Source organism: Nerophis lumbriciformis, linkage group LG34, assembly GCF_033978685.3.
Source record: "Nerophis lumbriciformis linkage group LG34, RoL_Nlum_v2.1, whole genome shotgun sequence".
NCBI classification, from domain to species: domain Eukaryota; kingdom Metazoa; phylum Chordata; class Actinopteri; order Syngnathiformes; family Syngnathidae; genus Nerophis; species Nerophis lumbriciformis.
The window spans coordinates 24,029,887-24,042,643 of record NC_084581.2 but is presented as its reverse complement, the minus strand read 5'-3'; the positions used below and the strand labels follow the sequence as shown (position 1 = coordinate 24,042,643).

General features: G+C 40.0%; 1 protein-coding gene and 1 long non-coding RNA gene across 4 annotated transcripts in view; one reads left to right on the top strand and one right to left on the bottom strand.

The window, feature by feature from the left end:
* The window catches only part of stxbp6l (syntaxin binding protein 6 (amisyn), like), a 51,344-nt gene that overhangs the window by 18,827 nt on the left and 19,760 nt on the right, over positions 1 to 12,757 (bottom strand). For both annotated transcript variants that reach the window (XM_061929837.1, XM_061929838.1), the window contains exons 3-5: positions 11,196 to 11,326; positions 10,805 to 11,093; positions 8,735 to 8,833 (exon numbers count right to left, since the gene is read on the bottom strand). In XM_061929837.1, the coding sequence (XP_061785821.1) occupies positions 8,735 to 8,833; positions 10,805 to 11,093; positions 11,196 to 11,326 (519 nt within the window). The remainder of the gene's footprint in view (positions 1 to 8,734; positions 8,834 to 10,804; positions 11,094 to 11,195; positions 11,327 to 12,757) is intronic.
* On the top strand, positions 368 to 4,738 carry LOC133576539 (uncharacterized). 2 transcript variants are annotated; one of them, XR_009811655.1, is made up of 5 exons: positions 368 to 493; positions 693 to 1,292; positions 1,371 to 1,409; positions 2,582 to 2,704; positions 2,893 to 4,738. It is a non-coding gene; the product is annotated as an uncharacterized lncRNA (long non-coding RNA). The 2 variants fall into 2 exon arrangements; XR_012049324.1 differs by lacking the exon at positions 368 to 493 and having other exon boundaries at positions 642 to 1,292; positions 2,893 to 4,736.

The following is a 12,757-nucleotide window of genomic DNA, read 5'->3' as shown; positions in this document are numbered from 1 at the left end:
TTGACACGCTTCACGATTATTGACAATAGCTTCGAGCAAACACTGGTGAAAGGCGCATAATGGTTATTTCCTGTTGGGTGAATGGATGTACAAATCGACGGGATGGATCAGTGCAGCGAGGATTTTTCAGTATTCCTAAAATTAGACACAACGAAGGAGAACAGACAAGGAAAATCAGCGAGGAGAGACGATGCTTGTGGTTGGCAAGCATCAACAGGAAAGAGGAGCCATCTCAACATTCCAAAATATGTTCTGATCACTTTGTAACAGGTAGGATTACGTCTCAATCTGTTTATTAAACATTTTAGAACGATGTATTGTTTATTTTTTTGTCAATTTGCTATTCTCGAAGCCCCCCCCCCCCCCAGGATATATAGCGCCCATCTCAGCCCAGGTTGCTTGTACACGAAATGAGTTGTAGATCTCAATGGATAAAATATTTAGGTATCAACCTTGTCATAAGTTAGATACATTAGAGATGCACTTTTGTTTGGTAATTACATAAGTGTTGCAATGAAATAAATGTTGTTGTTTTTTTTACCCCCAGGCAATCCAGCAAATTATATTTTATACTCTTCAGTTGGGCATTATCAAAACTAACAAATTGAATAAATTAACAAATGTATCACATATATAAATAAATATAAGTGGATGGGAGAGGACAGGCTTGGGCAGACTCCCCTTATCCTAAGGAGTCCGACGTGTCCTCGCTAAACACATGGTTTTAATGTACGTTATATATACATACCCTGCCCACTACAAGCACTTTCTCGTTTGCAGTCATGCTTTTAACGTCGCTGACCCATCCGTTAATAAACTGGTTGTACGCCTCCAGAGACTTGAATGCCCTCAATTCCTCCATTGTATAGGCACTGGTGTAATTGACGAGGTAGTTCAAAATGTCTATGTACGTTATGGCCGGGAGGCATTTGTGGTCATACGTGAAACTTTGTTTCGGCACTTCGTACGGGTCAACGCCTATGCATTGTGTCTTCTGGTTGTATCTTTCCAACGTCTGGTTGTCCAAGCCTTCTTTATACTTCTTTTTTGCTGGTTTCTCGGCCATTATGCATACGTTTGTGAACGGGTTCGTATATATGAATTTGCTGATGTTGTACCGGTGCGCTTGCCTTTCAAAATGGCGGATCGCGCGGAGCATCATGGGAAATCAGTCGGGCGTGAAAACTATGTATAGGAGTGTCAAAATGACAAAACGAAAACCTGCAAAACGATGGAGAAGAACCGGTAAAGAAGTCGACTCAAATAAACGATCAAGAAGGACTGTACAATTGGTGAGTAGACTGGCATAGTGGTGGTGCATTAAACTGGCAGCAGATATAATATGTGATACTTTATTTTTCTTCCTGCAGCCACCAATGTGAATGTGGAGACTGATGAGCAATGTCTAAGTAAGTTATATGTATATGCGTGTTCTTTGTTTATGTGAATTAGTTCTGATTGAGATTTACAGACCAGATAGATGGATAAAAAGCTGTCCACAGTTTGTCAGGAACAAGCATGGAAATATTGCTTTCTTTTACCCTGATTACAGTAGCACATATATGAAGAATGAAACTTGAAATATGAGTTATCTCAGCATGTGTAATTAATCTTCTTTGAACCTTTCATCTTCAAGTTAAGGCTGGTAGGTAACATCAAGTCATGATTAGGGATGTAACAATATCAAAATGTCATGGTTTTATATCGTCACAGTGTTAAAGCCTCGGTAAGATATTGTTACAAACATGTCAACGTGTGTTAAATGAAGTGGCAGGAATGTTTAGGATAAGCACACTTACTGTAATTGAATACAAACATAATGTTCATATGTTGTAGTCCTATTTATTATTATAAACAGGTATTTTAAGTGCAAAGGAATGGTGCAAAATCATCCAGAATTTCAAGTAACACACATATTTTAGTTTAATCTAACACAGCAGTTATAGGCACAGAAATATTTCACAGCAACAATTCCTCCGAGCTACGAAGCACAAACGTTCCCGTCACTCCTGCACAGTTCCTCTTTTTCGCCCCTATATAATGTCCCCTGTTTGAACTTTGTTGTCCCACACTGCGCGGGTTATCATGGGAGATCGAGTTTACTACTCAGATCAGCCCACTTAATATTGTCAGAAAAAAACACACTGACGGGAGTTCTCGTTTGATAGCGTCACACATCACGGCATTATTGTGAGAATTTTGAAACCAAAACAACGCAATATTTACAATAATGTTGCATCCCTCGTCAAGATCCTTTCTCATAGGTTTGGTTTGCTGCTGTGTATTTACTAATCATTGGCATTGTTTATCACTGAAGTTCCACACTTTCTTTTTATAGTGCGTGTTGTATTGTGATGAGTTACATTTAATACTGTGGATTATGTGTTACCACAAACACAGAAGATACGTAAACATGAACTACAATGCGATCAAGATGTGGGAAAAAAGTAAATGCATTCCATTAGCTAGATTTGTATAATGTGTTCAATTTATGTCAACTTGCTTCTTGTTTCGCAATTTTCTTCTTTTCTTTTAATTATTTTAATTTTTAGAGTTTTTTGGTTCCTCTTCTTTGTGTCAGAAGGTAGCAGCAGGGGAACAGAAGGAGCCCAAAACACTGCTCTTCATATGGAACACATCCAACCTCCAGGTGTCCATGCAGGATGTACCACTCTGGAACATCAAACCTCTCCCTACCCGCCAGGTACACCCACCGTCTTCTGTGTCTAACTAATGTTTTGCTGTGAATTTTGTCACAAAGCATATCCTGCTAAAATATGCCAAACTTTTGAGTGTAAGAATGTGAGCGATATGCTGAGATGTTATACGTTTTGCCTTGTGACAAAATGTTATAAAAAACCTTTAATGATTTTTATTCTATTTTAATTTCAGCACATGAAAATATTTCTACTTTTGACTCTATCAAAGACAATGGAAAACCATTTTCCAGAACAGCCCTCATAGATCCTCCTGATGGCCTAACAACTGAACTACATGTCGATGCTGAGTATGATCCATCTCAATCATTTGAGGAATCTCTCCCTGATATGGGGGATTGGATGTACAATGACGGACATATGTTTAATGAAGGATTTGAAGATAGTTTGAGTGAGGAGTGTGCAGAAGAATCAAATATCAAGGACACAACAGACAAACCATTATATGACAATGCATCAGTAACCGTGGCAGAGTGCCTTCTGATCATCAGGGCTTATGAAAACTGTCATAAAGTCACTGATAAGGCCCTATAAGCGATTTGCTGAAAATGTTCAAGTTGCTTTGTCCCGATAGTCTGAATGCAGACTGCTTAAACAGTGTGCAGAAGTTCAAAAACTTTCTTTTATCCTGCTCTGCATCATCGCCTATTTTATTACATAAATACTGCAGTAATTGTTTTGGGCAATTAGAAAGTAAACAAATAAAATGTTGTCTTGTGGGACCAGTGTGTCAGAAGAAAGATCTTCATCCTTTATAGAGGTTCCAATTAAGGCTCACATAAGGTAATTGTTCCTCAAGCCAGGTTTTCAGGAGAAGCTTAACTTCAGATTAAGCAGAAAGAAGGCAGATGCTAACAACATTGAAGATATATATGATGCAGAAGTTTACAAACAGCTTGTCGATAGGGGTGGTCCTCTTAGTGACCCTAAAAACATCTCATTTGGAACACCGATGAAGACAAAAATTGATATATGTTAAGGCTCATACGTGGTACTCAAAATATACCTATGCAGATGGTAAATGTAGTCAAACTTGTGCAGTCTATTCCTGTTATTTCACAAACTATTAAACCAGGGAATGTCATAGCTGAATTTTACAGACATATGACTAAAGATGATAGTTTCTGTCAGGAAAACAAATATTTGTCTAGGATTAAACTATATGGAGCACCTAGTGAACTTCTATTGGACACAGTTCACCTCTCTGCATTGCAAATACATGCTGGTCACTGCATCAATTCTGGAACAGTAAGCATCTTTCACAGGGCACAAGTTAAGAGAAATTATCTCACATCAAAACACTATGGTAAAGGTAATAGTAGAAACAATTTTACAGTTTTTTTTTTCAAATGACGGACAAACAAAGTATGGACAGATTGATTTCTTCTTTATCATAGCACAATCATGTGCCAAATGGGCCCTCCTTCGTGAATTCAAACATGCAGGGTTTTCTTTGCTGCAAGATAGTGTAACAAATGGTACATGAAGTCATGTTATTCCCCTATTGGAAACCTCTGCCAGTACAGTAGTATGATTGGATGACATATTGGGTAAAGTTGTTTTCCTTGACTTCACATCTGTGCCTGGCATTGTGTTTGCAGTTCATTTCCCAAACACACTTGAAAAGTTTTAACTAATCAAGAACTCAACTGGCCTAAGAAGTCACAAATCAAATATTTGATCATTGTTATAAATGCTCTGAAAATACACACCGATGAGATGTTGCCGTGGATGCTGTAAAAGTCTGTAAATATGTACTGTATATGGAGTATCATTGTTGATTAAGTTTTTGCATTGTCTGTAATATTTCAGTGGCCAATATATTAAAATGTACTTGTTAAATAAAACCACTGTCTTTTTTAATGAATATTTAGGCCTACTACGCTACTGTATTTTAATATTAGTCCTTATCATGGTGGTTGGAGAGCCAAAGGTTTTCTGAAGTGGTACTTTGTGAAAAGAGTTTGAGAATCACTGCTCGAGAAAGTTCACTAATGTTAAAAGGTCTTAAAAAGTGTCTTGTGATCATAACAGTATTGTTTGGGTTCAGTTTTAAATCTCACAATTGTAGTCACTGAGTTACTGCACATGGCGTGTGTATAAGAAATCAAGTAGAACATTATGCATTAAACCATATAGATTACAGACCATATATCCATATTGCCTGAATTAATTATTTACTCCAAATATTGGCATGAGATAAACTGGAGTGTGATTGAGGTATAATTAAATTGTGCCAATTAAAATGTATTTTTAATTTATTTTTCCTAAGATAGAAAAGAGGCATATCTGACAACTCAATTGGTGAGCAGTGAGAGACAAAACCAAGTATATCTCTCACTGAGACATCATTGAGACATATTGAAACCAATACTCATCAATTTTCTTTTTGCCGAAATAGAAAAGAGACATCTGAGAACTCAAACAGTGAGTAGTGAGAAACAAAACCATGTATATCTCTCACTGAGACATAATTGAGACATATTGGAGACCAGCTCATTCATCTCTCATTTTGCTCTTAGTTGAAATCGGGAAAAGAGATAACTGTTAGACAACTTTGAGATCTCTCACAGTGCTCACTGTGAGCCTTATTTCTCACGAGATACATCTGAGAAGAATGAGAAAACTACTTTGGTCTCGATTCGTGCTCTTTTATGTCTAGGAGATGTATATAAGACATACATGAGATCTCATCTTCAATTTTGCTTTGCTATGGGCACACTCCGTCATGTTCTTGATGATGTATATCTTTATTTCAAAAAATATCATCCACTTCTTAGAACTGTCCTTCACATTCACTTTTGCCGTTCCCATGGTTGGAAAAACAAAGTTATGTTGATATCTAGCTATAAGCTAATGCTAGCGAGTGAGACCGGACGTTTTGCACAGATCTTACAGGGTTCATTCTGACCCTAGCGGCGGGGAAGCTTATAACTCAAATATATGCTTTCTACTTTGCAATTATTTTGACTCGGGGGGCCAAATTTAGAGAAAAAAATGTGTCTGGGTGCCGGTATATCGGATTTTTAGGAACACTAATACAAAACCTCACAATAATGTCTGGTTGAGTGCTAAAAACGTTATGACAGACCGCCTTAAAAAACGGAATGAAATTTTAAGTTTTTTTTACTGAATGAGACTCCCAGAATGTACATGAAAATAAAAAATGTGGGATTTACAATATTAACTATGAACGATAAAACACTGAATATTGACAATATATGAGCGTCACACCCCCCTCTCGATCGACATATTTTACAATCAAGCGAAACGCAACAAAAATGCAACAAACACAGCGAAATATGAACGCGAAGGGTAAAAAAAACAAAACACCTACAATCTGATACATCTGATATATCACTAAGCTCTAGACTTTCTTGTAAAAATCTCCTTCCGCGTCTGTCCCTGACACCCACATTTCAGGCTGGCCGCTCTGGAAACACTCTGTGGAAACGCTTCCCGCCCACACTGTTTGGTGCCTCGTCTGCGTTACTCTGACTTAGATGACCATAGTACCGGTAACTAATTAGATCACCATAGTAACTAGTACATCATGCAAAAGCGCAGATTCCAACCATTGAAATACTTTGTATAGTTCAAGACTTACGGTCATTTGAAAACATCACTGCACATCATAATGGCAGCTACACTTTCCATCTTAAAGATCTAAAAAGTGATTTGGGAATGTCCGGCGGGCCAGATTCAAAAGCTTAATTCACCCAGGTCTGACTTAAAGCATACCAAAGAGCCGAAAGTATCTAAAAATACACGTAAGTTGAAGTACCACTGCTTTGCTCTACAATTTTGTACACACTTTCAGCGCAAAATATGTAGCTTGAGTCTGCTTGGCTCTCTGCTGGCCTTTGAAATGCAACTAAACTGAGACTTGCTGTGGCAGCCTGGCACCTCTCCCACTAATGACACCGCCTGTCAGTGGGTTCCATGGTGCGCCACGCTCCCTCTCATTTTCAGCGCACTGAGCGCCCTAAACACCAGCCTGTGTACTGTCTTGTGCCGCTCGACCTCTCCCAAATCAACAAAGTCTCCACTCATGTGACCGGCGAGCAGCACAAAGATGCCTTTGAGCCACAGAGAGGTGCAGCACCGACAGACAATGGACAATACACAAAACAAAAAAAAAAGACCTGAGCAAACAGATCGACGCGTTGAGAACAACTTGTGACCAAAAAGTACAATTCAACATTAATCAATTCATTCGTTGTTGTTCTGACCTGAAGTAAAAAAAACAGTACAAAAAATTAAGAATTAAAGAGTAAAAAGCTGAAATTTTGATACCAAAATAGGCTTGGTCACCCATAACAAACGAAAATAAAAGTTTTATGTTAGAAATATGTCTGCTTTTAGAATTCTTTAAAAAAAAAAACAGGTAATGGCGTTAAAAGTTATGTTTGATGGTGTCGCAACTTGTACCAGGTGATGGCGCTAAAAGTCATGTTTGATGGTCTCGCAACATGTACGGCGTGGCGCAGTTGGTAGGGTGGCCGTGCCAGCAAACTGTGGGTTCCTGGTTCGATCCCCACCTTCTACCAACCTAGTCACGTCCGTTGTGTCCTTGAGCAAGACACTTCACCCTTGCTCCTGATGGGTCGTGTATAGGGCCTTGCATGGCAGCTCCCGCCATCAGTGTGTGTGAATGGGTGAATGTAGAAATAGTGTCAAAGCTCTTTGAGTACCTTGAAGGTAGAAAAGCGCTATACAAGTATAACCCATTTACCATTTGATGGCCTCGCAACTTGAACCAGGTGATGGCGTTAAAAGTCATGTTTGATGGTCTAGCAACTTGTACAAGGTGATGGCGTTAAAAGTCATGTTTGATGGTCCCGCTACCTGTACCAGGTGATGGCGTTAAAAGTCACATTTTATGGTCTCGCAACTTGTACAAGGTGATGGCATTAAAAGTCATGTTTGATGGTCTCGCAACATGTACCAGGTGATGGCGTTAAAAGTCATGTTTGATGGTCTCGCAACTTGTACCAGGTGATGGCGTTAAAAGTCATGTTTGATGGTCTCGCAACATGTACCAGGTGATGGCGTTGAAAGTCATGTTTGATGGTCTCGCAACATGTACCAGGTGATGGCGTTAAAAGTCATGTTTGATGGTCTCGCAACTTGTACCAGGTGACGGCGTTAAAAGTCATGTTTGATGGTCTCGCAACATGTACTAGGTTATGGCATTAAAAGTCATGTTTGATGGTCTGGCAACATGTCCAAGGTAATGGCATTAAAAGTCATGTTTGCGTCTGGCGTGGCGCAGTTGGGAGAGTGGCCGTGCCAGCAACTCAATCCCCACCTTCTACCAACCTAGTCACGTCCGTCGTGTCCGTGAGCAAGACACTTCACCCTTGCTCCTGATGGGTCGTGTATAGGGCCTTGCATGGCAGCGCCCGCCATCAGTGTGTGTGAATGTGTGTGTGAATGGGTGAATGTGAAAATAGTGTCAAAGTGCTTTGAGTACCTTGAAGGTAGAAAAGCGCTATACAAGCATAACCCATTTATCATTTACCATTTGATGGTCTCGCAACGTGTACCAAGTGATGGCGTTAAAAGTCATCTTTGATGGTCTCACAACATGTACCAGCTGATGGCGTTAAAAGTCATGTTCCGACACCAGCTTAACATAAATAGTCTGTTTTCGTCCTGGTCGTGGAATTGTGGACCAGCTCTATACTCTTGGCAGGATCCTTGAGGGTGCATGGGAGTTTGCCCAACCAGTTTACATAGACAGTATTAGCTGTGTGTTACAAGTAGCCCATTTTGCACAAATAGAAGACCTCAAGGTGGATGAGTGTTTAGCTTGTTGACCTCTTTGTAAGGAGATTGGGCCATCTTTGTATGAAGTTTGCAAGTTCAACCTGTATGCGGGTTTTCTTAAGGTACAACAAATATTCATGTTTGTTAATTTCCATGAACGTACCTCTTCAGTCGCCTCTATTTACCACTACCAGTAGACCATCACCAAACTAAGTAGGGGTACAGGCAAAAAAAAAAGTGATTACCTTTACTCTGTAAGCGTCTTTGGTTTGCAACGATCTTGTTCTTCAAATGATTCATGAAGGCTTTGCAGCGGTAGATGAACAGGTTCATGGTAGTGGCGTCTGACATATGAGGAAAAGAAATGGCACAATAAAAAAAGTCAAAGAGTTCCAAATTTGTTTACTGTCAAGTCAATGTCATTAATTAAGTGCCAATTCACAACAAACATTGTCTAAAAGCATGTTACACAATTAATGTATTGCCAGGAAAAAAACAGTGTGTGTAGAAGTTCACTATGGCGTCCCACAGGGATCCATGCGTAGACCTTTACTGTTCAGTCTTGATATGCTTCTCTTAGCGGCAGGACACACATTCTCAATCACAAGAGATTGTTTATCTGTAACACGGACTACACAAAAATATATTTAAAAAATCAGGCATTGAGCAGTTTTGATCTTTGTGTTTGTACAATAATATCAATGCAGTACAGCACACACGTAACAATTTTGTCCCACCCCCGAGCAAGACTCTTGTCCTCGAAGCCCGAAATCTCACGTGAAAAAACGTGATCTAAAGGTGGGTATTTCAATCTAAATATCAATAGTATCGATACCAAGGTGTGTGTTGGTATCGGATGGATACTAGCTTGGTGAAATCGGTACTTTTGTTGCACTTTCTATTCTATACATCCAGCAAATTACTTACTGTACCATACCAGACCATAGGGCTCACCGGATTATAAGGCGCACTGCCGATGAGCGGGTCGAGTCAGGTCTATTTTCATACAAAAGGCGCACATAGGGCGCATTAAAGGAGTCATACAGTATATATATTATTTTTTTTCTAAATGGAAAACACTTCCTTGTGGTCTACATAACATGTAATGGTGGTTCTTTGGTCAAAATGTTGCATAGATTATGTTTTACAGATCATCTTCAAGCCGCTTTCTGACAGTCGCTTCAGAATGCGCCGTTTTGTGGCCGGTCTTATTTACGTGGCTCACCTTCGACAGCGTCTTTTCTCCGTCATCTTTGTTGTATCGGTGTAGCGTGCAAGGACGGGAGTGGAAGAATTGTCAAAAGATGGAGCTTTCTTTTAGCTTACCAAAGTCGTACTAAAACCTTTTGCTAGATTTTTGAGCGCCGTGTGTAATGTTCTATATTTTCAATGGAACATTTACAATTTTGGTTTTGTTGACTTGAGTCATATTGCAGTCTACACGGAGCTCTTATGTGTGACTGCCATCTGCTGGTCACACTTATCATTTCACCATGTACCAAATAAAATAGATTTGAGGTTGGTAAGCACAACCAACATTTTTCCGTACATTAGGCGCACCGGGTTTTAAGGCACACTGTCGAGTTTTGAGAAAATTAAAGGATTTTAATTGCGCCTTATAGTTTGAAAAATACGATAATTTTCTTCACAGAGTTTATGCGACCGCAGTGTCTGTCAGTGCAAACAACGCACCGCTCTTTCTTTGGGTGCTGCTCACTCAGGCACACATTGCCGCTCCCCTGCCTGCCCTGCTGACAACTGATGTTATTTTTCACAAATATCTGCATTTAATGGTAGTTATTTTAGTGGTTTTGTGTACTTTTTAAAATTATTAATGTTGTTACATTATTCCTTTTTTGTTGTTATTTTGCAATAGTGGCTTTTTCATTAAACAATTGTGCGTAGTAGAACGGTATAGAGGAATATTTGTAATTATTTATATACTAATACAATGTTTTAGAGTGTTAAATTAATTATAAAACCTTTTTTATTTGCAAAACTTATTTTTCCTGCCTTCCCATAATAATAAGCAACGAAGTAGAGGCACATTCACAAAATTATTCAATGGGTGACTATGATTGGACTATTACTGCATGCTTTCTTTGGCTTGAAAGTGGATTGTTTTGCAGCAGTATTCAATCAAAAAAAATAGTGACTGAATCATTAATGTGTGTTTGATCCTACTAAAACTGAGACAATGTATGAAAAACAGGACAAATTTTGGTGAAAACCTTGGGCCAAAACCGAAATATTCTAAAACCGGGCCGTAATAAAACCGAGTTACCACTGTACTGTGTGTTGTGATATCGGATTACCTCTTGTGAGTTTGGACGGGCAGTTGATGAACTCTGGTGGTTTGGATACAACCAGGCTCTTCCGTCGGACTTGCCGTGTTCTAGATGAAGGGGAGGAGTCACTGTGACCAGCCTCCACAACTGGAAGGGTACCCTGGCGATTCGCTTTTACCAGACTTCCTGCCTTCCCCTCCCAGTAGGTCTGGCAGGCACGATATAGTATCTGGATGAGAATACACTTCTCTGCTGCAGAGCTGGCCACCCACTGATCCACTGTGTTAACAAACACTAGGTCAAACTCGGGACTGTCCTACAAGAGAGAAGACAGCCTGTGACCAAGCAAATACGAATGATGTTTAAACCACATATTTTTATGGACTCTTTTTTTATAGAAGACAAATTGGGATGCAACCTTGTTGGGGTTGATGCCGTTGACCTGTCGGAGCTGCTCCACCGTCCACTGGGATGTCCTTGTGAAGCTTGAGGAGCCCCTGAACTGTTTCACTTTTGAAATGATCAGCTGTAGTGGCCTGGTGTTTGTCACTGCACAGACAATGTTCAATATCCCTTACTTTTGGAAAGTCATTGAAAAGCTTAATGTTCTGTGTAAAGGTCTAAAACAAGGAACAAAAAGAGCACACATAACGTACATACAATCTTAACCAAAAGAACCAGAGACATTTCAAGTAAAAGGATGTAGTATTACGGCGGGGTCGCATGTTAATGCGTGGATCGTTTACCCAAGATGCAGACGGAACTCCGGAGGCAGTGTGCAAGCAGGAAAATGATTTATTTTCCATAAATCAGGCAAAATAAAAAAAAATACAGGAGAGCGTGCCGATAGCACGGGTAGCTATGGAAAAGTTAACGGGAAAGCTTAGCATGGGAAACAAGCAAACAAATGGCAAAGCTTAGCTCAGGAATCAAACGGTCAACACAACTTGTTGCATGGAGCAAACAAGACAGCCAGACTGAGGGTGGCGAAAAGCAGGAATAAATAGCTTTCTGATTAGTGCCTGGGAGCAGGTGAGCATCCCAAACACTAATCAGAGGCAGGTGAAAATAATCAGCACCCATGGCAACCAAGAAAACACAAACCCAGAGATGCTGAAACAGAACTAAGAGAGTCTTTAAACTAAACAAGATCAAGAGGGCCGCGTATTAAAATAACCCCCCAAAAAACGACTTGTGCAGGGTGTACTCTGCCTCCTGCCCAAATGCAGCTGGGATAGGCTCCAGCCACCACCACAATCCCAAGAAGGACAAGCAGTAGAAAATGTATGGATGGATGGACTACTGATTCATGTCACAGATGTGTGATATTACATATACAGTACAAGCGCTTTCATAGTTACGTACGTAAGACTACCAAATACCGAAACTGAAGTGCACATTAAGAGCTCTCCCAATAAGGCTGTTAAAAGATTTTCCAAGGTTACTACGCACAACAAAGGTGAAATGCACATAAGTAACTTTCACTGTAAATGTTGGTATTTATACAAAAAAAAAAAAAAAAATTGCGGAAAATTGCTTGCGTATTTCTATGCACTCATTTGATCATGTGTTGAGCTCACGCAAAGTTTTTTAGACACAGGAATCATCGACACCCAGTGGTGTCACCACCAAATATACACATACTCACATGAAAAAACACATTTGAACTAAATAATACACAACAAAACATACATTTTACGATGTATTCGCATTCCTCTAATTCTATAGATCCTGGGCATACGGAAACAGGGCGAACAGGGATGTATGGGGACAGGAACCATTGCCTTGGTGGGCCCCTGAGCAGCGGGATGAGGAGCCACTAATGTCCCTTGAACCGAGGTTGTAGGCAGTAAGTCGCCTGGCACCCTCAGAGACTGACCGTAGATCAGCTCAGAAGCAGAAGCCTGAAGGTCCTCTTTCGAAGCAGAGCATTAGCCCAACATTACCCACGGTAAACGGTCAACCAGGCCACCCTGCCCT